The sequence below is a fragment of the Larimichthys crocea genome, chromosome XII (assembly GCF_000972845.2).
Source record: "Larimichthys crocea isolate SSNF chromosome XII, L_crocea_2.0, whole genome shotgun sequence".
NCBI lineage: Eukaryota > Metazoa > Chordata > Actinopteri > Sciaenidae > Larimichthys > Larimichthys crocea.
The window spans coordinates 28187012-28214723 of NC_040022.1; the positions used below are offsets into that span (position 1 = coordinate 28187012).

General features: G+C 42.7%; 1 protein-coding gene and 1 long non-coding RNA gene across 4 annotated transcripts; both read left to right on the forward strand.

Moving 5' to 3' along the window:
• Positions 1–1740: 1740 nt before the first annotated feature.
• On the forward strand, positions 1741–27712 carry etv6 (ETS variant transcription factor 6). 3 transcript variants are annotated; one of them, XM_010737883.3, is made up of 8 exons: positions 1741–2156; positions 5628–5757; positions 20195–20359; positions 23521–23655; positions 25359–25970; positions 26054–26196; positions 26970–27070; positions 27180–27712. In XM_010737883.3, exons 1-8 carry the CDS (start codon positions 2127–2129, stop codon positions 27280–27282), a joined length of 1419 nt encoding a protein of 472 aa, XP_010736185.2. In that variant the 5' UTR covers positions 1741–2126; the 3' UTR covers positions 27283–27712. The 3 variants fall into 3 exon arrangements, with proteins under 3 accessions (XP_010736185.2, XP_019122910.1, XP_027141195.1); XM_019267365.2 differs by having other exon boundaries at positions 1742–2156; positions 5631–5757; XM_027285394.1 differs by lacking the exon at positions 5628–5757 and having other exon boundaries at positions 1742–2156.
• Positions 5765–18295, forward strand: LOC113747099 (uncharacterized). The gene is made up of 2 exons (XR_003463338.1): positions 5765–10334; positions 13339–18295. It is a non-coding gene; the product is annotated as an uncharacterized LOC113747099 (long non-coding RNA).

A 27712-nucleotide genomic window follows, 5' to 3' on the forward strand; every position in this document is an offset into this window, starting at 1 on the left:
ACGGAGCAGCTAAGTAGTTTTTATTTGCCACTCGTAGGTTATTTAAAGGTCCAGTGTGTAGGATTTAGTGGCACCAGGTGGTAAAGTTGCAGAGTGCAGCTAACTGAATACCCCTCGTGTTACCTTCCCCTTTCAAGCATGTAGGAGAACCTACAGTAGCGGCGAAACATAGAGAAAACATGCAAGTTGTTTCTATGAACATTACTTTGTGCTAAGGACTGACAAATTATTTGGCCACTTGAGGGCAGCAGACAAGTTAAAAATACACTACTAACATTTCATCGCTATATAAAGTGGATGACAATAAATCCTGCCTGACACTGTATCCTACGAATAGGCTGCCTGACTGATGTAAATCCAATATTCACTGCTCTTTTAGCTGAAATATCTGGCTCAGTTCATCAGCTAGTTAGTTGATATTAGCAACGTTGCCAGCATCGTGGTCCATGACAGTATATTAAGGAACTGTGAAATCAAAACAATGACCTAAAACGGGCTAAAATGCTTTTAGAGCTGAGAGGAACTGCAGAGTCTGTAATTTTCTGTGGGTTTGTCCCTAAGAGTGACCCCTTTCACATGACCCACATTTCCACATGCATTGTAGACGTATTGTAGCCCATTTATTACTGCAGCTTTCCTGACAGTGTAGAATTTATTCAGCTATTCAGACATTTGCGCTCCAACATACATGATAGTTGTAAAGTATGTGCTCAGACTTTCCTTTATGGAAAACTGGACCAAGCTGAAGGACCTCTGATCACTTCAGTAACTTCGGAACTAAATGGCTTCTTTCATGAAGCCAAAATGATATTATTACAAAATAAAATCTTCATTTCCTTTTACATATCCTTTAGTAGCCTAGAGTTTTTGTATTTCATTTTGTGAGTGGAAGTCAATGATTGTCTTTAACCTACCTTTTCATACTTTGCTTGTAAATAAGCTAGACATAATGCCTCAGTATTAACATTACTTGTACTTATAGCCTACATCTTTTTCTTCATATATAGAAAGATATATAGATATATATTCATATCTACCTCTTACTGTTTATCTGTACATTACACTGATTGTTTTTTGTTTTTTTTGCACTTCTGGTTGGACACTAAACGACAGTTATAAAATATGCATTCAATTAGTTTATTTTTATTTATTATTTCATATGTGGCGAAATTGCAGTTACAGTTGCAACCGACTGAATACCACTCGCCCCTTGTTACAAGCTGGCTGTAATTACCCTACAAATCGAGTTTGTTTGTCCGTTCTGGGTTTGTAGAATAATGGTGGTTCAACATGGCAGACTCCATGGAAGAGGACCCTCTCTGCTGTAGATATATAAAGGCTCATTCTATAGTAATAAAAACACAATGATTCTTATTTTCAGGTTATCATACACAAATAAAAATAGAGTTCTGGTTATCATATTGCATTTCTGCCACTTAAATGTTACACACTTTGACCTTTAAAGGTAAGAAATAATGAACTGCACATGGAGTTCATGTAGATTTTTTCTGCCTTTATCACACTTGCTGTTGTTTCTCACACTGCACGCTGTCTCATTGGGTTTATTCTAACACGTGCATTAAGCTTTGATTTATAAAAATCAAAACTTAATGAGAGAACATCAGTCTGTCTGTCTGTCTGTCACTGTCTCTCAGCCTGTAGTTGCATCTCTGCCTTGCGACCCGCTGCGATTTCCTGCTACGGGTTTCCCTTTAAAAGGGGGCAAGGCTCAATGCTGGGAATTCACGTCATTTCGCCGTTTTACACACATCCAGATCAATGAGAGAGAGAGAGAGAGAGAAAACAGGGCTCTCTCACTCTTTAGTCTCGCTCTTCCAGGAAGGGATTATTAACCAGCACGCTGCCGACATATGAAGGGAGACACACGCAGACAAAAGAAGTTTTCACGCCGCCAGCCGCGCCATGGACCCGGGCAGCAGATAAATAAAAAAAGGCGGGCTACATGAAAAAAACAACAACTTCTCCCACAGCAACGAGCCGAGCGGTCGGACTGCCGCTTCTCCTCCTGCGGCTGCTGCCATAGGAAAGAAGGGAGATAAAAAAGAAAGAAAGAAGAGAGCACAGCGGAAAAGTGGAAGGAGAAGGAGAGAAGTTGACGGGAGATAATGTCCGATCCCTCCTGCGCTGCGAACAAGGTAACACGCTCGGCTCGTCTTCTCCTCTTTGTCACCCCCTTCACGCGGACACTTTGCCCCCGCGGGGCTTTATTCACAGCACGAGCGCCATTCAGTTTGTTTTGCTCGTCATCTGTTGCTCGCTCGCGGCTCCCTGCACGCTCTTTTTTAGTTCGCCTCCGCTCCCGCTGCCTGATGGGAACAAGTCGTGACTGTGTGTGACACGCTAAACGTCTGATTTACCCCCCGACCCACCCCCCTGTAGAAAGTCTTCAGAGCCGGTGGGTTCGGAACCCACGCACAACACGTTTATTAACGTGGGTAGGATTCTCAGCGCGGTGACAACAAAACACAGAGAGCCGTTAAAGTCACTGTTAGACAGGCCCGTGACACATGACGGGAGAGGAGCACCGACTAAACCAACAAACGATTAATCGACCTCTTTTTTAATGATCGATTAATTGACAGCCAGCTGCAGCCAGATGTGATCTGATCTGATTCTAAATGGAATATTTTGCTCTGTCAGACTAAACAAGACACCAGCACCAACTCCACCATATTGACAATAACTGACTAAAAAACTTATTGATTGAGTCCAAAATCAATAGAATAATTGATGGAAAATGATCTTTTTAAAATTCCAAACATTAAACCAATATTTTAATGTTGACTGTGGTCATTGTGTTTGGCATGTTGTAATATCAATCATTCATTAATTAATGATAATAACCCAGAGTTGCAGCTGTATCTCAGTCAGATCTATAGGGCAGATAAACTAAGCCATTCATCTGCAGTTTTCATAACGGATGAATGGCTTCTTCTGTTTTCACATGAATGTTTTGGGTTTTTGGAGTATTGATCAGACATTTAAAGATGTCACCTTTGCATTTCTTTGTACGATCTTTTTTTTTTTTTTATTGATCCAAAAATAAATCAACAGGTTTAGTGTCCAGCCCTAGCAGCACCATTGTAGAAATATTATTTGGGACGGTCAAGGTCAGCCTGAAATAACAGAACACAATGAAAGTCCGATGTCGCTGCTCGCCGTTGCATGCCTGCATGGAGGATCACCCCACCACCACCACCACCACCACCTTCATACTGTAGCCCAGTTCTGTCACAAATGTCCTTTCCTGCAGCGTCTTCATCACAAGCTGTGTCCTGACTGGCCCTGTCGCCTTGCCACCCAACCTGACCTTTTTCTGGACCACTGAATTTTTAGAAAGTGGACGTCAGGCGGGGGTAGTGAGAAGCCTCTGACTTTGAGAGGGATAGAGAGAGAGAGAGAGAGAGAGAGAGAGAGCGAGAGCGAGAGGAGGAAATAAAAGACTCAAAGATTGCTGCTCGGCTTCCAGGAAATTCCTGGTGCGTACAGTTGATGTGCCGCTCTCAGAGCGTCTGGGGGTGGTGACAGCAAAGCGGAGGGAGAAACAGCAAAAAAAAAAAAAGCTTCATTTCCTCAAGAAACTAAAGAGGCTTCGTGCTCGGTCCTCGTTTGCAGGAAAGGAAACCAGTCAACAGAGAATGACCGCAAACTGGAAAACTTCATACCTTAACCTTGATTCAACGAGCAGTGAAATAGACTGTCCAAAATCTCAGAGTATCTTGAAGAGGGCTGCGACTATCAACTGTTGGGAAATGATGGGAAAATACGCCAGTTATTTTGAGAATAATTCCTGAATCATTTAGCCTGATACTGTGAGAAATGTGCGTAACAAAGAGTTCAAGTTGACCAACAGTCCAAAACCGGAAATCTATCTGATCCACGATGATATAAAACAGAGAAATGCAGCCAAACGTCACACTTGAGAACCTGAAACTAGTGAATGATATTTAACTTTTTGATAAATTACTTCAATAAACGATCAGTTATTGATTTCATGCAGGAACTCTTCCTTAACGTCCAAATGCTCAGCTGAATGTTCTCCGTTCAGACGTGGGTGTACTGTATGTGCTTTGTGACTGACGTTGGAATTAATAGTTCCACAAAAAAAAAGTTCTGCAATCAGTAGTTGTGGTTGTTAGCACATCTGACCAAAGACAAATCAATCAGAATCAGAAATACTTTATTAACCCCTGCAGGGAAATTGTGTTTGTTACAGCAGCTCCCAAACGGTAAGTTAGATAGTAAGTAATAGCAAGAAAAACATTTGAACACTATAGAGGTTGGACAATAACATCCCAAGAAAAAACTTTAACACTGTACACATGTAAGATATCCATTTTAACACTATATACAGGTATAAATAACAGTAAAATAAAAGCCAAGTAACAGTGAACTACACAATATGTAAATCTAAAACCTTTTAAAAGAATTTAGTGTTTGAGAAAGATCTGGAAGAAACAACGTCGAAGATATTTACTCAAATTATCCCGGTACTTTCCCCTTATTGTTGTCACTCCTGACTTCAGGTCAGAAATGATTTTCCCACACTTGTATGTTTATTAAAAGGCTGCAACTAGCAATTATTTTCCTGATCGGCTCTATAAAACATCAGGAAACAGTGAAACATGTCACAGACCTGAGGGAGACGGCCAAATATAATAACCAAAGATATTCAGTTTAGAACATGACACAAAGTGAAGTGGCCATGTTTGAAGTATATGTTGGCAAATCAGAATAGTTGCTGAATAGATATTTGTCAGTGAACTGATTGATTAAATGACCGAGACTAATAGTTTTGTCTTGAGATTGGTCGAGCAATCTATAAATCAATCGACAAAAACAATGAAAGTCGTGAGTGACTTTTGGTTTGTCGAGCATCAGGATGAAAATCAAACATGAACCAAAAACCAAATTTTCAGCGTTTGCTTCAGGGGAGTTTTATGGAATCACCTCAAACTCGTGATTTGTGGTTGTAACTAGTTGCAGCTCTGGCTGCAGACTGCTAAGTGTGTCTGGTAATCAGAAATCTTCGCCGCAGAGAGCGCGCCAATTCGCGTCGAAATGATTTATTGACGAGTTGATCGACAAAACGTCAACAAAAAAAAGAGATTTATGGTCGAGACGTTCTATTTATCCAGCAAAGATGTCCAACATCTGGTTGAAGTTTCCCAAAGGTGTTGCCTTTTTGTTTTTATATCATTGTAAATTTAAAAAATGAAAAATACTTTTTGGATTGTCAGTGGTACAATTTAAAGACTCAAACTCTTGGCAAGCGTAATGGAAACATTTGACTATTTTCTGACGCTTTATAGAGGAGAGGTTGATGATGAACATCCAGCTGTGTTGTTCCTGAGCCACGAACGCGTCGCGGAGACACTGACATTGGTTAGTTCAGGACTTGCATATGGCATTGTGGATCTTTGCGTCTTCACAGCATGACGGGCCTCGCGTGTCACTCCGCTGTGTACGGAGATGAGGTCGAGGCTAGCCGATGTTTGTGGGTGCATGGCGAGGTGAGGCGAGTTGGCGTGGGGCTGTTTGGGTTCAGGGCTGGTGCGTCGTGGAGCTTTGTGAGCCATGCTTTGTGTCTCTGTGTCTATTCATAGCAGGAGAGGAGCTCTTTCAGTCCTTCCGCGAACCCGCTGCCAAACTCCACTTCCTCCCCCGTCCATGCTCCCGCCGCGAGGCCAGCCAGCCGAATGGAGGACGAGCCTGCCAGGCTGCCTGCGCACCTGCGTGAGTCACACACACTCACACACACACTCACACACACACACACACACAAACACACACACACACAAACCCAGATGAGCAGCGACTCCTCCACACATTGATCAGTCGCTCATTTCAACAGGACACATTCATTTTTGTGTTTTTTTTTGTGAGTCTTACACTGTCCATGTTTCTGTTTGGGAGGTCAGATCATCCCAGAGCTCACCTGTCAATCAAACCGCGTGGGCGGGATTATCATCTTCTTTAGATTTCCTGTAGATCCAGTTTGAGCTTTGTGCAGGCGGCGCTATCAGAGAGAGCCATCATGAATAAATGAATATGTTGCGAAATGTCACTTTAATAGTTAAAACCCGTCATGCCCAGTTACGACAACACACACCAACCATTATCACTCCATGAGTGCCAATGTTCTCAATCCACCAGAAAGGAGAATTAGTCTCCTGCTTGCAACTGTGTTAAGAAGTGAAGAAGAAGTGAATGTCTGGAGAAATGAAGTCAGTGAAACAAACAAAATGAGGTCTCAGCTGCTTCTGACAGCTCCCATTTTGTAATCAATTCAAAAAGGTCAGGTGCTCTGCGAGGATCTAAGAAATAACTTACTCTCACGGAGGAAAACTTCATTTCATGAGCAATAAGCTGTAACCGTGTTCAGTTTATTCACATCAACATGACTCAGCAAACTTATGTTTACATTCAGTCATTTAGCTGACAAAACAATCAAGGTAGTTGATGTTAGTAGATTTCTCATGTCCAGTTGTTGGTAGTGTTGCAGAGGAGGTCCCCTCTGAAGAGCTGGATCTTCAGGAGGTTTTTAAAGGTAGAGCGGGATGCCCTTAATCTGGTAGGAACTGGTAGGAAGTTCCACCAATGGGGAACAGACGTTGTTCATTGGAGGAACACAACGGTTGGGAGGTGGAGACTACTTTGTCGACATTAGGGATTCGAATTTAGTGCGGGCTGCTACAGGTAGCTGCGAGGTAACAAGACCTTTTGGGTTGATAACCACTGAGTTTATTATAGAGCGTTGGTGATGCGACTGGCTCCCGGTTTGTTTGTTTTGTGGATGTGCATGGGCGCCAGGACCCTCTTCACATCCTGCTGTTGGTTGTTTGTTGTTGTCGGTCCTCCAGTTGATAGACGGTGTGGGCAACGTGCTACCAAATGTCAACAGAGGCAGCGAACAATTCAAGCAAACACAGATGCAAACAACGCAGGGTTTCAAATATCTGTGAGTACTTTACAAGGCTGGGAATCCATTCAGCACATTTCTCAGACCTCAAGGATGTGTTTTATGAGTAACACTGAGTGTAAACTGTAAACCCCACAGGGCACCTTTTAAAAATGAGCTGTATTTGATTTGTAGGCTGTTACTGCTAGCTTAATCTGTTCTGAACAGCAGAGGAGGAAAGGACCCACAAACGTGTCATGATTAGCCCAGGCTATATTAGCTGGAATCAGAGCGGTAAACTGGCTAATTGGAAGTCATGTGGATTTTGTTTAGAAGCACTGATTGTCTATTTGACAACAGATACACAATAGAAAAGCAGGGTTCCACTTTGCGTCAGGCCAAAACCAAGTGTAGGCTTCAGACCTGAGCCGGACTGGTCAGCGTATGATGCTGCCTGAAGAGAGGAAGCCAACAGTGTGCAGGTGAGGCAGGCGTGGAGGGATGTTTTGAAAAGTAAACGAATAAAATGAAATGAAGCAACGCCGTGACATTTATGGTCCTGTGGGGGCTTCCGTCTGGTTGCGCTGGCTCCTCTGTTGCTTAACCAATCATAGAGCAGGCGGGGCTGGAGCTGTGCCAAGTGATAGCTCGATGTTCAAAGAGTAACCCTGAGCTGCTTTTGTCCATACGTCTGTCAATATTTAACTAGTTGATTTTTTTTTTTATTTTTTTTTCTCCTGGCGAGTGTGAAGTTCAGGGCTTTTGTGGGGGTGACTGGCTGGGCTGGGCCCGGGCTGGGCGGCTGCACAGGCTTAAGCTGGATGAGACGTACAGGAAATTCCCTCAGCCCACTTCCTCTTTTGCATTGTTGCAGAAAAAGGAAGAACGCTCAACAGGTCCGCGTTGAGTTTCCTGTCGAGTAAACCGATGGGTCAGTTCACATCCGCAGACATGTGGAAGTCCTGCTTTGTTTTCAGTAGATTTCAAACGCGGTTCCTCACGCAGACATGACTCTCACACATCTGGAGGTCAGGAAAATGTCCCTCTCTCTTTCTCTCTCTCTCTCTCTTCAGTGTTTAGTTTATGGCTGCTGCTGCTCGGGATCCGCTCTCTTCCCTCAGACAGACGGCAACATGTCTTTGTCACAGCTCGCGCACTCTAGAACACCTCCGCTCGTCCTTTCTCCTCCCGCCTATCTAAACACACGTGCTGCAAAACAAGCCGTCCATTAACCCCCACACTCAGAGGGAGTTCTGTCCTAGGGGGGGAGAACAGGAGGAGGAGGAGGTGGTGGGAGGAGGGAGGTGGAGAGGGGGGGAGACAGAAAGAAAAAGAATGAGGGAGGAAATTGCAGTGTGGGCAGAAATCCGCCTTCTCCATTTCCTGGGGAGGAAGTGGATTAGATCGGGGAGAGTTGCAGCCTGCTCCTCACGCTGAAGAATGCTACCAGGCTCGAACTTAACCCTTTCAGCCAGACAACACACTCCAAACCCCAACCGCATGAAATGGAATAAATCCTTCTCTATCCACCATTAACTTCCAGTCACTTTCTCTTCAGATCTTTTTCTTCATCTTTTGTGTGTGTGTGCGTGTTTTTTTGCCCTCTCTTTTATGTTTTTCATATTGTTCTCCCCTTTGTGTTTCCCGTCTGTTGCTCTGTGAGGCACCGAATCAGTGAAACACTTCTAATAATTCTTTTCATTCATTAGAAAAGACACTTCAATGCGAACGCCTCCGATTTTGTACAATCAGATGTCACCAAATGAAGCATAGGAACATCAGGAGATAAGAGATTTAGTGGATTTGAAGAAATCCTTTTTTTTCCCCCAATGCTTGATTTATATATAAAGTAAACACATACATGCTATAAATATATATAGATACAATGAAAATAACTAAAAATAAAGGAAAGGCACAAATGATGGTGCAGTGTAAATAAACTGTACACATCTCTTACTAAACGGTTGAAAAATGACAAGCATGCAAATATCAAGTATTAAAAATGAAGAATTCGATGCACACCGTATGGACTGTATGATGTGAAAGTGACAGCATTACATCTTAAGAGCAGTGTACCTCCAGTGATGCTGATTAAAGATCTGAGGGTGTAATAAGAAATGTCATGACCACTAGTTGAATAATGACTAATATTTCCATGAAATGAAAGACAATAACAGCTCCCACTTTTCCATTAGTTAACATGGAGCAACTTAGGTGTGTCCTTGTTAGTCAGTTTAGTTAGTAATCAAGTTATGGAGGCTGGAGAGTGCTGTTGCCTGGTAACCTCAAGGTGACAACAAGACTTCAGCAAGAATTAATTGAGGTCATAAAAAGCCAGGTGAAACCATAACTCGCCCTTTAGCACTTCGGTTTTTGTTCAGATAAAACATTGATTACAGAGCGATGCTAGCTGTTTCCAGTCTTATGCTAATGCTAATGCTAAGCTAAGTTAAGCTATGCCGTCTCCTGCCTTACATTTACCATACGAGTCACATCAAAATGTTGAGCTAACTGTATCCAGGCTGTATACAGCTTCATAGCTACCATACAGACATAAGAGTGGCATCAAATAGATGGAGCCACACGTGAATTACACATTTGTAAAAAGGTCGGTAGACAAATGTAAATTTCAAATGTAAGTTGCAATTCGGTCGCAGTTATTTTAAGGTCTAAAACACGACGAGTTCCTGTAATATTTGATAGTAAACATGCACCAAAGTCAGTGGCTGTGGAGGCCTTAAACAGCTCCTTCAGCTACAGACTGCTACTCCCAGCATGTAGTTGAATCATGCAGGACTTTTTTTTTATATATCTTATCTTATGCTCTGTTCTCACTGCATCGTATGCCCTGATGGAGACTCTAAGTCAAAAGCATGTTGGTATAAAGCATTACATTTTATCAGTGCCTCAGACTGTTTTGGTGACTGCCAACCAGCTCCATTGACTTCCATGAATACTGTTGGACAGCCATTGTTGTCATTGACTACTGAAGAGCACCTGATTCTCTGTTTCAACCATCACAACACTGTATTTTTGACCCAGTGCAGCACACCCTATTTTTTTTCTTCAGCAGAAATATCTCACTGGATGATTAAAAAAAAATCTATGTCCATGGAAACAAGACTGGCTGGTTTCCTTGGTGTGTGTGTGTGCGTGTGTGTGTGTGTGTGCTCACAGCTGGGTTTGCACTATGCATGCTTGTACGAGTGGGTGGATGAGTGTGACTGAATCTTGTGTCTTTGTGCAAAGCTTGCCAGAGGTAGTGTAGGTGTATGCTTGTGTGTGTGTGTATGTGTATGAGTAGTTTGTGTGTGTGTTACCGTATATGACTGCAAACCCCCTCACTAGCTTCCTTTGGTCTCTCACTCTTTCTTTGTGGTGTATTGCCCCTTTTACTGTGTGTGTGTGTTTGGTCTTTCTGAGGGGAAATTTCCTGCCCCTGGAAGCAGCTCTTGTCCTCAGGAATTTCCTGAGTGGGCAGACGGCGCTTCCTGAATAAATGTTGTTGTTGTTGTTGTGTGTGTGTGTGTGTGTGTGTGTGTGTGTGTGTTTAACTGGCTCTCTTCTCTCCTCTGAAAGGGAAACTGTTCTCACATGCCAGCGAGCGAGCTGAGCGCGGCCCCCTTCTCTTCCTGTTCGCAACACACACCACATGGCGTTTCTAACAGAGCTTCACTCTAAATGCCACAATGAACACACACTCATGTTACGGCCTGACGGAGTGTTGATTTCAGGATGTGACAGGAAAAGTCTTCCTCTTGATAAATATCCAGTCAATGAAATGTGTCCTCTTGTTTCTCTGTAAACACCTGGCCTGTCCTGCCACTCAGGAGTTGATATGTTTTAGAACAGCAGCATGTCTGGAAGAAGAAAACGAAGACCACCTACAGAAACATAAACTTCATCAACAGAAGGACAGCACACACTTAAAGGAGCACTATGAATATTTAGTGTTGCACTTTTATTCCATATAACAGACTGGTTCAAAACAAAATGTTCAAGTGTTCAGTGTTTTTGAACATTCTTTACTGCTTCAGTCTTTTGAATAACAGTCCCTGTTTAACTTAAATATCTTTCACAGAGATGTATTTCTTTGTTGCCTTGGTTAGATAAGAGATATGGATGCAACAAATGTCCACAGCTGGCTCACTGACTGTAAACAGGAGACGTTGCGATTACGTGGTATGTGTCTGAACCTCCAGGCTACCAAGACGCCCTAAAGATTTTAGTTCTTGAATAGGTTTTATTTACTTTTCCACCTTCTTAGAGTTGTCTCCTCACAAGCTGCAATGCATGTAAATGTTTTGAAGCTGTATATTTCCTGAAAGTGGGACAATGAATCAAGTATTTTTTTTACTGATTCTTTTTTTTTTTTTTTTTAAGCATGAACATAAATTAGGGATGCACTAAAACGAACCAAAACCGTAGCGTGTATGCGATGTGCCAGAGACGTGTGCAGTAGGGTTTCGGAGCCTCCAAAAAAAAAGGAAAAAAAGAAAGGTTTCTCCTCAGCACAGCGTTCATGCGACATGTAAATCGACATATAATCGTCGGCCACTGCCATCAGTGAATGTCATCTTTAGTTGCCGATGGCCGATGTTCAGCCGATGCATTGGTGCATCCCTAACATAAATTAGTAGTCTGGCATGAGAACATAGTGTATGTTCACATTATTTTTGTCTTTTTCTGTTTAGTTTACAAGACTGCGATGAGATTACCCATGTAATGTGATGTCACCTGACAGACTGTTCCAGTTCAACAAATAAAGAGAGAGGAAATGATCAGGCATGTATGACGCAACAGAAAAGCCAAACACATTTCAATCAACAGCTGTTTCCAAATGGTTAGAAATGAGTTTAGCCTATGTAACCTTTGCTTACTTTTACTTTACTTTACTCACTTGTTGCTGAAACTGAGATCTTCACACGTTGTACCTCAAATGTTGAGACTTTACTTTCATTCGTCCTCTTCATCAGCCAGCGCCTTTGGCTAATTTTAATGGCTACCAAGCAGAGAACTAGTTAAACCAGCTTGTTTTGGAAGGCCCACAGACAAAGTAATGCGCCTGTTGTGGTTGCTTGCTAACATTGTAAAAACTAGCCCCTATTTTCTACTACAAGCCAACACTATAAAATTAGCTTTGCTGTTAACTAGCAAAAACAATGCCAACATTGTAATGCTCTTTGAAGTCGTGTCCCGATGCTATACAACATACTATGAAGTTAACTATATTTATAACTATTTAATTATAGATGCTAGCTATGAGGCTAACTAGCAAAACGCAGATGTTGATACCAACATTGTAATGCTAGCATCTTCTAAGCTGTGTTTTCCCATATACTAATGCTTTAAATAAATTATTCTTAGTTAAATACAGCTGTTAGCTTTAAGGCTAACAAAAAAAACAAAAAAACACAGATGTGGGTGTTAGCATTATTGTAATGCTAGCATCTTCTAAAACATGTCTTCACTGCATAGGACTACTATTAAATGAAATTGACCAAACTGTGTTAGATTGGAGTCCAAATTGCGTCTTTAGCTTAGCCCATGTGACGTGACTTAAACCTTGTTCTTCTTAATTTAACAAAGCTTCTCCAGAGCCGCAGAACAGACATTAAACAACTGCTTTCACATGTCTCACAGAACACCTGAGTTCCTCTTTAGTTGTCAGGTGATTCTGGGAAATGCAGTTTTGAAACCCAGCAGAACGAAGCATGAACCACTAAAGTTCCAAAATGGGTCTTGAAGAATGAAGGGAACTACATTAAAAGATATTCCAGCTGCATTTGTGCGTAGACTGTAGGTTTCATTCTGGGAAGAGAAAAGCAGTGTATGATTGGAACTCTGTGTGCAGTGAAGGATGAGAGCTCACAAGTAGTCATTGTTTAAGATGAAAGGGTTGAAAGGCTTCATGGAGGCTTTGCATTAGAGGTGATCACCTAAGTGTTACACTCCACAAAATGCTGACTTCACTTTCTCCACATGGGAAAAAACAAAACGTTCAGTGCTTACTGTGTGTGTGTGTGTGTGTGTGTGTGTATGGGGGGTTTCAGACAAACATGGGCCTTTTGATTTAGTTAACAAATGTCTTTGAAGCTTCTGCATTTTCAAAAAGGAAAAAAAAAAAAGAAGAAAATTTGGCTCCTGAACAAAAGGAAGAGTGGCAGTTGACGCTGGATTCAGGAACTAACCTACAAGAGCCGGCTTGCTCCTGTGCTCAACAACAAGCTATCAAAAACAGGTCGCGCTACTTCCTGGCCATAAAAGTTCTGTGTGATTGATGATCTGTTTAATGTTTGTTTTGACTGGATGAAGTCCAGATTTGCTGGACGGGGACAGGCACGCGCATGCCGGTGGAGGAAGCAGAGGATGAATATAAGAGAAGGGGGGGTGGTTCTCTTGACTGAAAAGGAAAGTGTGTGTGTGTGTGTGTGTGTGTGTGTGTGTGTGTGTGTGTGGAGGTGGATTTTCCCCTCTGCCACACCCACCTGACAGGGAATCAACGTACAGAGAGTCACACAAAGCGAGGGGGGATGAATAGTGTGTGAGGATTTAACTATGGAAATGTGTTGCTCTCATACCCACATGTCCTTGAGTCAGGGTGTCAAAAGGTCATGGCCGGCCCTCCTCCTCTTTTCTCCTTCGTCCTTCCTTCTTCTTCTTCCTCCTCCTCCTACTCCTCTGTCTGGAGAAAGAAAAATCTTTTCTCTATTGAGATAGCAAGACCAATATCCGCCTACTTCAGCTTGGAGAGAAAAGGCAAACATTTACTGAAGAACTGAGTGACTAAGGAGGTTTCAGTTTGGAGAGCAAAGTCCCTGCAGCCTTTCTGATGCAGCAGTGCTTTTTTTTGTGTGTGTGTGTGTGTGTGTGTGTGTGTGTGTGTGTGTGTGTGTGTGTGTGTGTGTGTGTGTTTATTTAGTTATAGTTCATTCAGTTCAGGCAGCGCTGAAATCCTCTGTCTGAGATTTTTATGTGCATCAGTCGTGTCTTTGTGTATATTTAGACTGTTCAAAGTCAGGAGTTTCTAACAGAAAACAATATCTGAGACTTTCAGATTCCAGTATGACTCAAAATACAGCATGTGTTAAGTTTTGTTCCAGTTCAACAAATAAAGAGAGAGGAAATGATCAGGCATGTATGACGCAACAGAAAAGCCAAACACATTTCAATCAACAGCTGTTTCCAAATGGTTAGAAATGAGTTTAGCCTATGTAACCTTTGCTTACTTTTACTTTACTTTACTCACTTGTTGCTGAAACTGAGATCCTCACATGTTGAGACTTTACTTTCATTCGTCCTCTTCATCAGCCAGCGCCTTTGGCTAATTTTAATGGCTACCAAACAGAGAACTAGTTAAACCAGCTTGTTTTGGAAGGCCCACAGACAAAGTAATGCGCCTGGTATGGAGGTAGATTTGTGTCCAAATGGAAGAGTACAATGCAAACTGTCTTGTCTTTAGCTTTTATACAAATATGCTATATAGAGACACTCAGTTTACCTGTTGTGGTTGCTTGCTAACATTGTAAAACTAGCTTCTCCTAAGTAGTGCCCCAATTTTCTACTACAAGCCAACACTATAAAATTATTTAGTTAACCATACCTAAGTTAAATATAGCTGCTAGCTATGAGGTTAACTAGAAAAACACTGATGTTGACGCTAACATTGTAATGCTAGCGTCTCCTGTCTCAGTGTTGTCCCATATACAACGAAAATACAGAAAATGGTCGGTAGCGGAGTTGATGACAACAGAAATCGTTAATTGCTCCCCTACCAGCAACATTTTGGCACATCTGTAATATTCAGGATAACAAAGTAGCATTTTTTGTAGCATACAAACCTTTTTTCCTATGTGAAAATACTACTTAAAGTGTTAGCATTTAGCTTATAGTTGGGACACAGTGATGCATTAGCTACTGTGCTAATCGGAAGATTTGGGTGAATAGATTTTAGAGTTAGCTTGCGAGCTAAGCCAAAATTAGACAGATCAGTTGCCAGTCAGAAACAGAAAGAAAACTGTATCTTTTGTTTTAATAGCCTCCAGAGGTTTGGGGTTACAGTGTTCTATTGGGAGAGAGGTAAATAAGTGTCAGTATGGCGGCGGTGTGAGTCTTGGTAAGACATTCAGAACCAGACCGAGTTTTTGGACGGGACCTTCACAGCAGGACGGACCTCATTAACTCGTCTGGCTGCGAAGGGAAGTCGAGGGCTTCTGTACCGCAACAACGAAACAAGATACCAGTGATCTCATCCTCCTCTTCCCTTCATTCATCCCAAGCGCTTATGAGTTGCCCTGGCAACTTGCGCTCTGTGTGTGTGCGTATGTGTGTTCATGGGCTTGAGCATGAGCGGGGGCCTGAGAAACCACACAGTGAAAATTATGTGTCATCAGAGAGGATTAGGAGCCCACGGTTTAGTCAAGGGTTTGGGATCCTGCTGCTGTCGTGCTTGACAGTTTTATTCAATGTAAACACACACACACACACTGTCATGGACACTGTAAACCTGAGATGCATTCAACAAAGGCAGAGACTGATGACAAGGAAGACTGAAATTGATTTTCTTCCTTTAACCTGCAACAAATCTGTAACAGACCCTCTGACAGAAAACAACAGAGAGGACATGAGCTCAAAGAAGTGTGTGTGTGTGTGTGTGTGTTGAAGGAAAGAGTGTCGGGGTCAAAGGTGTGTTCTCTCTCTCTCTCTCTCTCTCTTCTCCTCTCACACCTTGCCCATTTTTCTATCCACCTCTAAGTGACCAAAGGATGTTCGTGTCTCGCTGGCTGCTTAGCAACAGAAAGTTTCCCATCATGTTCAGAATCAGTTCCTGTCTACATCACATGGATATGAGATACAAAAATAAGATCCTGAAACTCACAACTTGAATGTGACTCAGGTTTTGAAACTGAAATCTGAAATGCTCGCCCTTGACAAGGCAGCAGCTACACCCTCGTGAACCATGTAAAGCTGTCATAGTTTTCCTTCTATTAGATATAGGTACAGGATTAAATATTACTGGAATTGATTGGCTCTCATATTTATTCTGTTAAATATTTGACCTCGAAGCAGTACCATTCATTTTTAGACCATACTGCTGTAAATACTTAAGCATTTAGCTCAGTATAGCAACAGTTTTCTATATGAAATTGACCTTATGAACCCGTGAGTCATATAACCAAATACTAAGAAGCTGTAGACTCAAGACTTGAACTTAAGTCAGACTTGGGTCTTGAACCTGAAGACTTGGTCTGGACTCGTGAATAATGTAAGTGAAGTCAAGACTCCAGTAATCAGCCTCGAGACACGATTGTCCGGATTGTCCGGACACTTGAAGACCTCAGACCCCGCAGACTTGACACTAGGTTGGATTGATGGACATGATGCTTACATGAAGTTCTTAGAAATTTGGGACAGGTTCTAATGTAGATAATCATCCAACTAAAGGTTGATTGAATTATTGTGTGAATATAGCTTTCATACTCATCTGCCTTCATACTTGGCTTGAATCGTGAATGACCTAAGAGAATACAAGGAACTTTGTTTTTTTAGGCAAAGCTGTAAAATCAAGACTCGTACTCAAGTAATCAACCCTGAGATGCAATCATCTGAACACTTGAAGATCTCAGTACTAGAAGTACCATGCTTGGCACAGCAGGGACTGGCGAGTGATGATAGTCCACATGGAAGCTGGGGTAGATTTGGACTTTTAAATAAACCGTTCTAGGCGTGTTGGCCTCCAGGGACAGTTTTCAGGTGAGCAGTGTGACTGTAAGCACGCCAGAATGTTGTGTGAGTGTAGCGGCTGATTCCAGTTGACCAACTCGCATGCGTCCCTTCATATATTGGTTACATCCCAGAATAGTTCTGAACAGTCAAAGGATCAGATATGTGCAGGAATTCAGGCCTGAGCACGATGTCCCACTCTGTGAGCTTAATTTGAGTACTGCCTTAGTATCTGTTTCCCTTCCTGTTTGCCTTTCCTTCCTCCTTCTGCATCGTTGTTTAATCCTTTTTGTTCCTGCTCTTTTACCTCATGTGCCTTCATTTCTTCCCCTCTCGTCACACTATCCGCTGCTGCTCTCATCACTCTTTCCTTTCTGTTTCCACTCTTCCTTTTCTCGCCCGAGTCCCGCTGCTGTCTGTTAATAAACCTCCCGGCGTCACTCTCTAACCTTACTGCAGGAAGTTTCCTGCGCTGAAACGGAGCCCACGCTTGATTGCTTCCTGCCAAAGTGCGTTGTGGGACACGTTTGTTTGGGCCCTCTTCTTCCTCCACCTCCTCCTCCTCCCTTCTGCTCCCCTTGTTGCTTCCTCCTTTGGGCTCTGTGCAGATGGCTGAGGCCGGCAGACCGGATCTCGGAGGGGTTTTGGCAGAGCAGCACCTCTCTCCGGCCCTGGAGAGAGCATACCGCAGCCATGACCTCGCGACCCAGGCTGCTCTGCTGCCTGCCCCGGCTCTGCTGCTCTCACAAGTCAGCCACGAGAGACAAACGTACAGCTGGCGCATTTAGTGCAGATGGCAGCTTGATTCAATATTGATATAAAGTCATTGCTGTAGTCTGTTAGGAGTATTCCAGTTCCCACATATCTTTCTGTTTTATAGTCCAAGTTAAATTTAAACAAGGTAAGGTTTAAGAGTACTAAAGGGACAAATGTGAGCTAAAAAAAACACCAAATTCTCAAAGAGTTCTCATACAACTGATGCTTAAACTTACCACTACTGCTTTAATCACTGAAGTTGGGACAATGGGATTAAAAACAAACACATTTATATAGAGTATAATAGAGATTATGTAGCCCAGCTATGATTTCTACTGTGGCCAGGAAGCCAGTGAAAAATATGACGAAATATATCTTATCTGCCCACCACTAGCTCCTGTGGTTGTGAAACACCTGTATCCCATTCCCTGACACTTTCTTAGGATGTCTGTTGACAAGCTGAGGGTCAGAGCTTGACAGGCTGTAAGCTGTGCTTCAGATAACCTAGGCCTTCCCGGGCTTATCGGCAGCGCTCTTGCCTCTATCTGAATACAGAGGACTAGGGAAGGGAAGAAATGGGAATCTGACAAGCTAGACAGGGTTTCATTTTATATTGATTGCTCTCTGTGAAAACTTCCTCTGTTTGACGGGCGAGGGGGAGCTGAAGGGGGAGAGGCCTGAAAGCGAGCACAAGGTTCCTATTACTTGTGTGACAGTGACATTGGCGGCCAAAGATAACAGCTGTCCGACTCCCAGAGGAAGTGTTTGAGGCAGGCCGATAAGTGAGATGTAAGAAATGAGTAGTTATTCTCCATGTGGGTGTCACGGACGTTCTGATCGCCGCTATGCACTTTTGCAAGTTTGTGTGTGTGTGTGTGTGTGTGTGTGTGTGTGTGTGCATGTGAAAAAGAGAAGGAGCTAGAAAAAGAGAGGGAGGTGAGTCTGAGTCATACTGTAAATCATTGGGTTACACAGAGAGTGCAAAATGATGTGGTGAGGTTGCAATATCTGTGTTAACGGGGATAAATAAAGGCAAAAAAAAAACATTCATATGTAAGGCTAAAAATATAGATATATTTTGTCAGAGCTTGAGAACATTTCAGAAATAATCTCTGGTTTAAAATAAGCGTCAGTATGGAGCCAGAGAACCAAACCTCACCTGGCTTAGTGGGGAAGAAAAACTATAAATAATAAAAAAAGACAATTGGTAAGAGAGGAGCAACTTAACGAACATGTATTGAACATAATGACGCGTAGTGCTCTGCTATGAGCTAAAAACAATCAAATATTGGCATACATTTATTTAGCTTAACAATTTAGCTCATTTTAGCTGGTTGGCTACATTTTTAAGGAAAAGCTTATACCTACGTGTGTTTATAAATGTGTTTATAAATGTATTTATAAATGTATTTATAAATGTATTTATAAATGTTAAATGTGTTTATAAATGTATTTATAAATGTATTTATAAATGTATTTCGTGGCGTTTAGAGGAACTACATTTTATGCACTTCCACGTTAGCTTGAGCTGCTATGGTTCCTCCTACGTTGATAATTAGCCATATGACTACCATTGTTTCCTGAATCAAATAATTAGTTCTCAAACATGCAGACTAATAAAATAAAATGTAATAAAATTTGAGTTGTTTTTTTTTATGAGCAGGTTTCTTTTTATCCCAGCTAGCTTGTGTGGCAGCGTTAACAGGGTGCTCAGGCTAGCTCAGTGCATGGCTAAAAGGGTTTGGAGTTTTATTTAAATCCAGACTTTAACTCTTTGTGGAAAATATTTATCAACTTCTGGTGAAAAAAATAGTTTTAAATTCCCTCAGTACAGTCTGAGTGTTCATTACTATAACATATTAGCCTGAGCAGTTTATTTTTTTGATTTGATTATTTGACCATTAGCTAAAAACGTTGGCGTTGAGCTCCGCAAACTGAGGTTGAACTCCAGTCCAGGTTATTTCCAGAGGAGTATTTATTTGTGTTCACAGGTGTGAGAACTGTTTTTACAAGTAGAATCCATTCAGATGAAACGGAGCTTTGCTTCTTCACACTCCTCTCTATTCTGAATGCTTGTTGGTCAGCGACCAGTGCAGATGTTTTACACTGCTGTTCCCACGGCAGTGAAAGAAACATTTCAGAGTGCGAGGGAGGAGGGAAGAAAAAAGAGAGATAGTGTCAGTGCTGTTTCCTCTGCTCTCCTTCCCTCCATGTGTCCTTGTCCGTTTATACACAAACTAATAAAGCGCCCGTCCTCTGATGTGCCTGCCTGGAGTTCAGAGAGAACGGCGCAGATCACAGCAGATCAAATGAAATAACAGTCTGACCATCTTTCTCATATGTCCCCCTCCCCCTCTTTTTCCTTATGATTCATTCTCTATTCTTCCTGTTAACCTATCATCTTTTAATCTTTTATTCTAACCTCCTCTCCCTTTCTGACTCTGTCTCCTCCTTCATCTTTTTTTTCTTTATCTCTGCTGCCGTTCCCGTAATCACTCCCTCCTTTTGGCTTTTATCTCCACTTCCTCAATATCCTTTTTACTGCCTCTGCCTCCTTCCTCCCCCCCCCCCCTCCTCACTCCCCTTCACCCTCCCCTCCTTCCTGCCTTTCCTTCTTTCTTCCTTCCTCGCCCCCCAACCCCCCATCCTTCTGCCTCTTCTTCACTGAGCTCGTCCTTATTTTTCCATCCGTCCTTTACCCTTCACCTCCGCCTTTGTTGCTTTTTTAACAAACCCTGGTTTCCTCCATCCTCTTCCTTTTCCTCCTTCCCCCTCAAATCCTTCCACCTCCAGGTTTGCAGCCAGTCTTCTGGAGCAGGGAGGACGTGGCCCAATGGCTGCGATGGTCCGAAAAGGAGTTTGCCCTACGGCCGATCACCAGCGGCTCATTCCAGATGAACGGCAAAGCCCTGCTGCTGCTCACCAAGGAGGACTTCCGCTACCGATCCCCGCACTCCGGTACTTTTTACACTTCATCATGAAGCTCTTGAGACATTCGAGGTGTACTCCAGGCTGGGAAAACTGGAGACATCAGTGAGAAGTTTTACACATGAGTCACTTTCAGTGATTGCATTAGTCCAACTGAAGTAGAACCTGGACTGGAAAACAAAATTTACTAACTAGAAAGGAAGAAATTTTAGATCATGGAAACACTGACTGGTTGCAGAAAAACGATGGAACATTGGGGCAATTATAAATGCTCCTTTTCTGAGGGGAGAAAAGTGACCCCTGCTGTCCCAGAATGCCTGATAAGAATCTAAATAAATGGATATCAAAAGACTTCATGAATCAGTATCCATGACCACAGACGACATTTAATTGGGCCAAACACTGTGACCCTTTATGAGCAGCTGTCCTTCGTGGTTTCGACTAATATTACAGTTCATTTGTACATGAAAGCCGGTGCCAGTGCAGCTTTAAAATCAATGTGTTTACAGCAAAACTACACCCTTTAAAAGAATCAATAAAGTCAGATGGAGCCGGAGGGAAGGCGACGGAGGGAGGTAGCTGTTACAGCAAGGCTGCTGGGGGAGGAAGTAGGAGACGGTTGATCAGGAAGTATAAACCAACCTCAACTGTTGCCCTGGCAACGCTAGCAGCCAGGCACATGAAAATAAAGCATAAAGGAAAAAAGAAAAAAAGTTTAGCAGTGTTTTGGAAGTCCATTTGTAATTTCCAGAAAATGAAGCAGGATTGAATTTCGTTTTTTGCGTCCTGGAAATATTACACTGCTCACAGTTAGTCAGGGATGAAGTCCGTGCTGTGCTGTGCTGTGCTGTGCTGTGCAGTGCAGTGCAGTGCTGTGCTGTGCTGTGCTGTGCTGTGCTGTGCTGTGCAGTGCAGTGCGCCGTGGTTCAGGATGATAGTCATGACAGTGGGATGAAAGGAGTGATCAGCACTATGAAATCTGATAGAGATAAGACATAGGATCAACCCTCCACAGGCCAATTTAAGTCCGGAAACATGTGGGACTAAAAATGAATGCATAAATAAATAAATACAGAACACAAAGAAAAGAACAATCAAGGATTTTAAAAAAAATGAATAAAAAAAAAATACATTTTAATAGATCTCTATCCACCGAGAGTTAATAATTCTATAAAGTAGAATTATTAACTCCCTGACAGTGTCAATAAACCACTTATGAAGTGGTTGGTCGGTGTATATAGTACACATTATGTAAAGTTCATTTTAAAAATATCAGTCATGCATAATTCCCAAAATAAATAAGTAATAAAATTGGTTTGCCATGAATTTAATGATGATTCTAAACATTTGAAATCTGGCAAGTTTTTTGCAAATTACAATATTGTTTATTAATAAATTTAGAGCCTGATGTGCAGCGCTGTATTTGGGCTCTTTATATTTAAAAATGTATCTGCTGGTACTAATATTTTAAATTGAGGACATCATTGAAAAAAGTTTGGGAACCTCTGGTTCAGCTTGATTACATTAGCTAGCAGCAAAATCTTTACCATTAATTATTTATTTGATTATTATTTCTGTATTTAATTGAAGATTTATTCATGAATTCACTTTATTTCTTCATTTTATTTCTTTCAGGGTTTTTATTCAATGGTTACTTGAATTGCCATGTGTGATCCTCTGTGCGGTTGAACAGAGTTGCTCTGTTCAGGTCACTCTATGTTTCGTATAGTCCTGTAGTTACAGAGCGACGTGGCCCGGCTGACAGCTGCTGTCATGCTCACGTAAGGACGTTTCCATTTCAGCTCTGCAAAAACTTTCATATCCTGTCAAGAAATCGAGATCTGGGAGGAAAAAAATTGGAAAACGTGATTCATCATCACAGGTTTTATTAGTCGGTTTTAGTCGCCTCTTTGTGACGGCGAGATAATCTTACTGTTTTGTTTAATGCGATTTCATTTCGAAACTAAGCGATTGGCTGTGAGGAGATAAAGCTGTCTGTGATGGATTACATTTCCACATCGGTTGTTTGGTTCTATTCTCCGTGACATCAGTGAAAACGTCATTTTAGGGAACAGAGCACTTTTTTTTTTTTGGCTTGTGATCTGTTTCCTCCTTTAGGAGGGTGCAGTTCCCATCAATCCATGCGGCGTGCCAAAGTTTCCTCTGTAGGAGAAGAATCATTTTTTTCCCCTGGAATGCCTTACTCTCACTTCCAATAATCAGCCACATGCTTAGTAAAGCTACATACCGGCCACATGTTTCAACCTGAACATGTTTAATGACAAACATGTAAAGACCAAAGGGGATGTTTCATATATCAGATATGACTAACCGGAGTTGGGACGCTTCTCTCAGTTTCTGAGTAAATATGATTCATCAAGATCGACCTGCTGCTTCGTATGTAGAGCGTGGACAAAACACGCAGCTTAAAGCTGGCACGTTAAATCCACAATCAAAGCCGATTTTCCCCAAACTGCAACTCAATGCCACAGGAGCAGAAAGTGAGAAGTGAAAGGGGTGTGTGTGTGTGTGTGTGTGTGTGTGTGTGTGTGTGTGCGTGCTTGAGTGTGTTCACCATCACTTCCTTCATGAGAATCATTTCCTTGTAATGGTAAAAAAGGAAAATCTGATAATAATAGGTGATGGGCTTTGTAAAGGTTAGCTCGGGTTATTAGTTAACCATGGAAGTGTGAGATGAAAGAAAGAAAACAAACAGCTGTTCATCATTCAGTAAACTTCCTGCTCAGGCTTTGTGCGCACTGTCATCAGGACTGTGTGACCACTTAAAGAAGCTTCATGCAGAGCTACTGCACATGTACTCACGCCAACACCAAGTTTATGTTGTCAGCTAAGTAGACCGCAACGCTGATGTCAGTATGTTTTTTTTAAATATTCTAGATTGATAGTGTGAGATTGAATCCTGGGCGATAGAACCTACTTTGAACCCTTTCTGAACTCACCGGGCCTTCATGTTAGGAAACATTTTACCCGTAACAAACAAGTCTCGCCGCCCCGTCCTCAAGGCAGCGCTCTAACTTCCACTATTGCCCAAGCCTGGAAAGCAGAGAGGAAGAAGAGGAACGCGACTCTTCGGATGACGCTGATGTGCCGATTTCCCGTTCCATGCAGGCGTTAAAAGAAATGCTACCAGGAGACGTTTGTTAACCTTTGACCTTTTTGCATTTGTGCAGGGGACGTCCTCTATGAGCTGCTGCAGCACATCCTGAAGCAGAGGAAGCCCCATGTGTTTTACCCGTCTGCCTACTTCCCTGGGAACTCCTTCCACTCGCTGCCTGAAAGCGCTGTGCCGCAACTGAAGCTTGAAGGTCAGTCCAATAAATTGTATTTTTTTTATTCTTTAATACTCTGGGATTGGATTCATTTCAATAGGCCTTCACTTGATCTTACAGTATTGTCTAATCTTACCGGAAAGCACTTAAAGCTGACATTTACTGTACTGTAACCTTTAGATGCAGAGGTTATCAGAGCCTGTGTCCCTCCAGAAATGGGTCTAAATGATTGATGTTTGTTGATAATAAATGATGCCTTCAGTTTGGCTCACAATAATTGAAATTCCACACGAGAATGGCTCCAAAACCAGACGAGCGACTCTTCACTTGGCATCTGTAAGACGGTTTTGTCTGTATCCATGTCAACAAAGTGTGAGAAACGAGACAAAGAAAATGTTTGGCAGCTTCATCAGAGGTAGATAAAACATTTACATGTGGGAAATACTCAAATATTTTTGTCACACAAATGCATTCTAGATCATTAAAGTTGCTCTTGTTTTGTGTGGTACAGCAGACAGTGCCAGGCATCAGTCGGCCTCTTTCTTCTTCCATCCTTATTCGGCAGCAGTGTTTGTTGTTACTAAGGAAGTAATGATAATGTTTAGTGACATACCTGACGCTGTTTTCTGGCTCTGATGTGAGGAAATGTGTGCACAGCAACAAACAAAAAATCCACGAGCTGACAGTAAAACCTGTTCAACGAGGAAACGCTGCTTTATTTTTACAAGCTGCAGCACAGCTCACCACAGAGCACTCCAGCTGCTGACTGCACCGACTGCTCGGATGATATTTGAAACTACTCTTATTGTTTTGAGTGACACTTTGTGGATGCTTTTTTTCCCTCTTCGGTTGCTTGTTAGTGAAGGCATCAGAGTTGAAACTGCGTCCAGCACAAACCAGAGGACTTGAACTCATCAAGAAGAACGTAAAGAGCATTCTCGGCTGAAGTGTGGGGAATTACTGACACCTAGTGGTCATGGAACACTAATGAGCACCTTTGAACTTAGCGGTAGTGGAGACAAATTATGGCAACACAGCACTTCATTTCATCCTAGATTCAGTCATGTCTTTCTGAAGCTCATAATCAGTTGTTCTGTCTTGTACTCTTGCTCTTTTCTCACTCTGCTGTCGATAGCCTGTATCTGTTTACTGTTGGCACTCCTGTATGGCAAACACTGAAAACAGTACACACCCAAAAGCTTTCCCAACATCACTGGAAAACTAGCTTCAGATTTATGAGTTGCACAAATAAACTCCTGAAGCTAGTTTTCTAGTGATGTTGGGAATTTACATATTTATATGTATTACCTCGAGTTATAAATAACTCGAGGTAATACATATAAATATGTAAATTACCAGAAGGAACCAGTCTTCAGATTGTTTTTGTTTTTTGTCTGACAAAAAAACAAAGATCTCTCCATTCCATCCATTCTCTTCTTCTCTTCTGCTTATCCGGGGTCGGGTCATGGTGGCAGCAGGTTTAGCAGGTTGTTCTCAGGCCAGATGGGCTATATAGTCTCTCCAGAGGGTTCTGGGTCTGCCCTGGGGTCTCCTCCCAGTTGGTTGTGCCTGTGGAGTATCCTGATCAGATGCCCGAACTGCTTCAGGTTGCAAGACAAAGTAAAATGGCAAATGATCACGTTAGAGACACCGGAACCATCAAATGTTGACACAATGATGTCTAATTCAATAATTGTTTCAGCTCTATTCATAACATATTGTACTCTGTTTAACCCCAGAAACGGTACGACGGGCACCACGTGGTTCAGAGCCACTCCCCCAGCATCCACCAACCATCGAGCTGCGGCACCGCTCCCGCTCCCTCCACCATCCACCCACCAGGCGATCCCCTCCAGAGCCCACCCATCCCCGTCCCGCCAATGACGACCCCCTCCAGACCTTCTCGCAGCTGCCCGACAGCAACCATCACCTGCCCGAGGAAATGTACCCACTGTCGGTATCGCCAGCTGCGCCCAACGGCCGCTGCGCCACCCCCCGTGAAGCCCCCTGCCCGGGCAGCCCCGGGGGCCAGGAGGCGGGCCCTCCTCGCGTCATCCAGCTTATGCCGAGCGCCATCATGAACCCCCTGCTCCTCAGTCCAAACAGGAGCAGTGGGGGCGCCGCCATGGACTTCAGGCACAGCCGTGGTGGGAATGCGTTTCAGGTGAAGCTCGAGAACGGGCGCGAGGAAAAAATCCACAGCCACCATCATCAGATACCACTGGCTCAGCAGCAGCAGCAGCAGCAGCAGCACATTCTGCAGCAGCAGGAGGAGGCGCTCTACAGGAACCACGTCATCATGCCCGTGTCTCCTCCAGAGGAGCAACAAATACCCATCGGACGGATAGCCGGTAAGATCTAGTCTTAGTCAAAGCAACACATGTTCTTCTATACCATCTCATACAAACTCTGCCTTCCTGTTATCTCTTTGCAGACTGCAGGCTGCTGTGGGACTACGTCTACCAGCTCCTGTCAGACAGCAGGTACGAGAACTACATCCGCTGGGAGGATACAGAAAGCAAAGTCTTCCGCATCATGGACCCCAACGGCCTTGCCAGGCTCTGGGGCAACCACAAGGTAAACACACATTCAGCAGAGGGCTCCAGGTCTCAAAACATGATGCAGTGGTTGAAGTCTGCTGCACACAGCGACCAATTTTACAGAGAAATACTCACCTTTAGCTTTAGCTTGTTTTGGTTTTACGGTTCACAAACTCACCAAACAGTGGACAGATATTGTTAGCGACTAGCTGGTAAACATAGTGAAGCATTTAGCAGCTAAACAAATGTTTCCCTCGGGAGCTGGAGGAGACAAACGTAGCTCAAAGAAAATGGTCAGAAACTACAAATGAATACTAATGTTCCATCTCTACTGAATGTGTTCATGAGCAAGTATTTGCTAACATGCGAGCCACGTCAGCTTTATCAGGTGATATGTCACTTCTGTGTTTGCAGCTTGTTTCTGCTGCCCCCAAGTGGCCAAATCATGTGCGTCGAAAATGTCTTTAAAGCTGCACAAAATATGTTTATTATTGTGTGAAATGAAAGATCATAGTGCTGAACACCGAACGCTGTAGTTCCCCCTCAGCTCTATACAGCTTTAGCCTCTTTTAGTTCATTGTTTTGGTTTTTACGGCTCACAAACCATATCTAAAAAGTCAAGTTTGTGTCATGTTTGCCTCAACTTTATGAGGTGATGGACTGAAACCAAACATGAACTGGTGCAGCTTTGAACGTCTTGCTGATTAACAACATTATTGTTGTTGTTGTTGTTGTTGTTGTTGTTGTTATTATTATTCTTCTTATTCTTATTATTATTATTGACACTTTTGTTGGTTTTCCCATGTATAGAACAGGACCAATATGACGTACGAGAAGATGTCGCGAGCACTGAGACACTACTACAAACTGAACATTATCAGGAAAGAGCCTGGACAAAGACTTCTATTCAGGTATACCACTTTTAAAATTGATACACGATATATGGAACATTTTTGAGACTAAAAAAAACAACAACGTTTCAATAACTGAAAAAAAACTGGTCCCTGTCACGTTCACCAGGTTCATGAAGACTCCCGATGAGATCATGAACGGATCGACGGACCGGTTGGAGCACATGGAGTCCGACACAGACGAACAAAGCTACATCAAAGAGGAATGCTGAACTCTGGGAAAACGAGTCCATGAATTACTTAACTACTACAGCCGCTGATGCCTTTCAGAAGCAGCCTGAACAATCATTGAATCCGGAGCGCATGGACGTTCGCTCGTATCGGTCCTACACCGAGACACGAGATCTGCCCTCTCTTAAGATTGCCTTAGGATGACACAGTCCTGAAGTAGAACGACAGAAACGGCGTCAGCAGACGGATGGAGCCGACAGGACTTCCTAAGTGTTCCCTTTTTATTTCTGAATGAACAGCAAAAGCCAATCACTTTGTGCTTATGTCACTTTTCTGATTTGTTTGTTTGTTTGTTTTGTCCTCACATGCATTATACTATGGAATTTTGCTGTTTGTAAAAAGAAAATTGGGTGTGTGCGTGTGTGACCGGAATGTTTTCACCATGGAATAAACATTTTTGATCAAACTGTA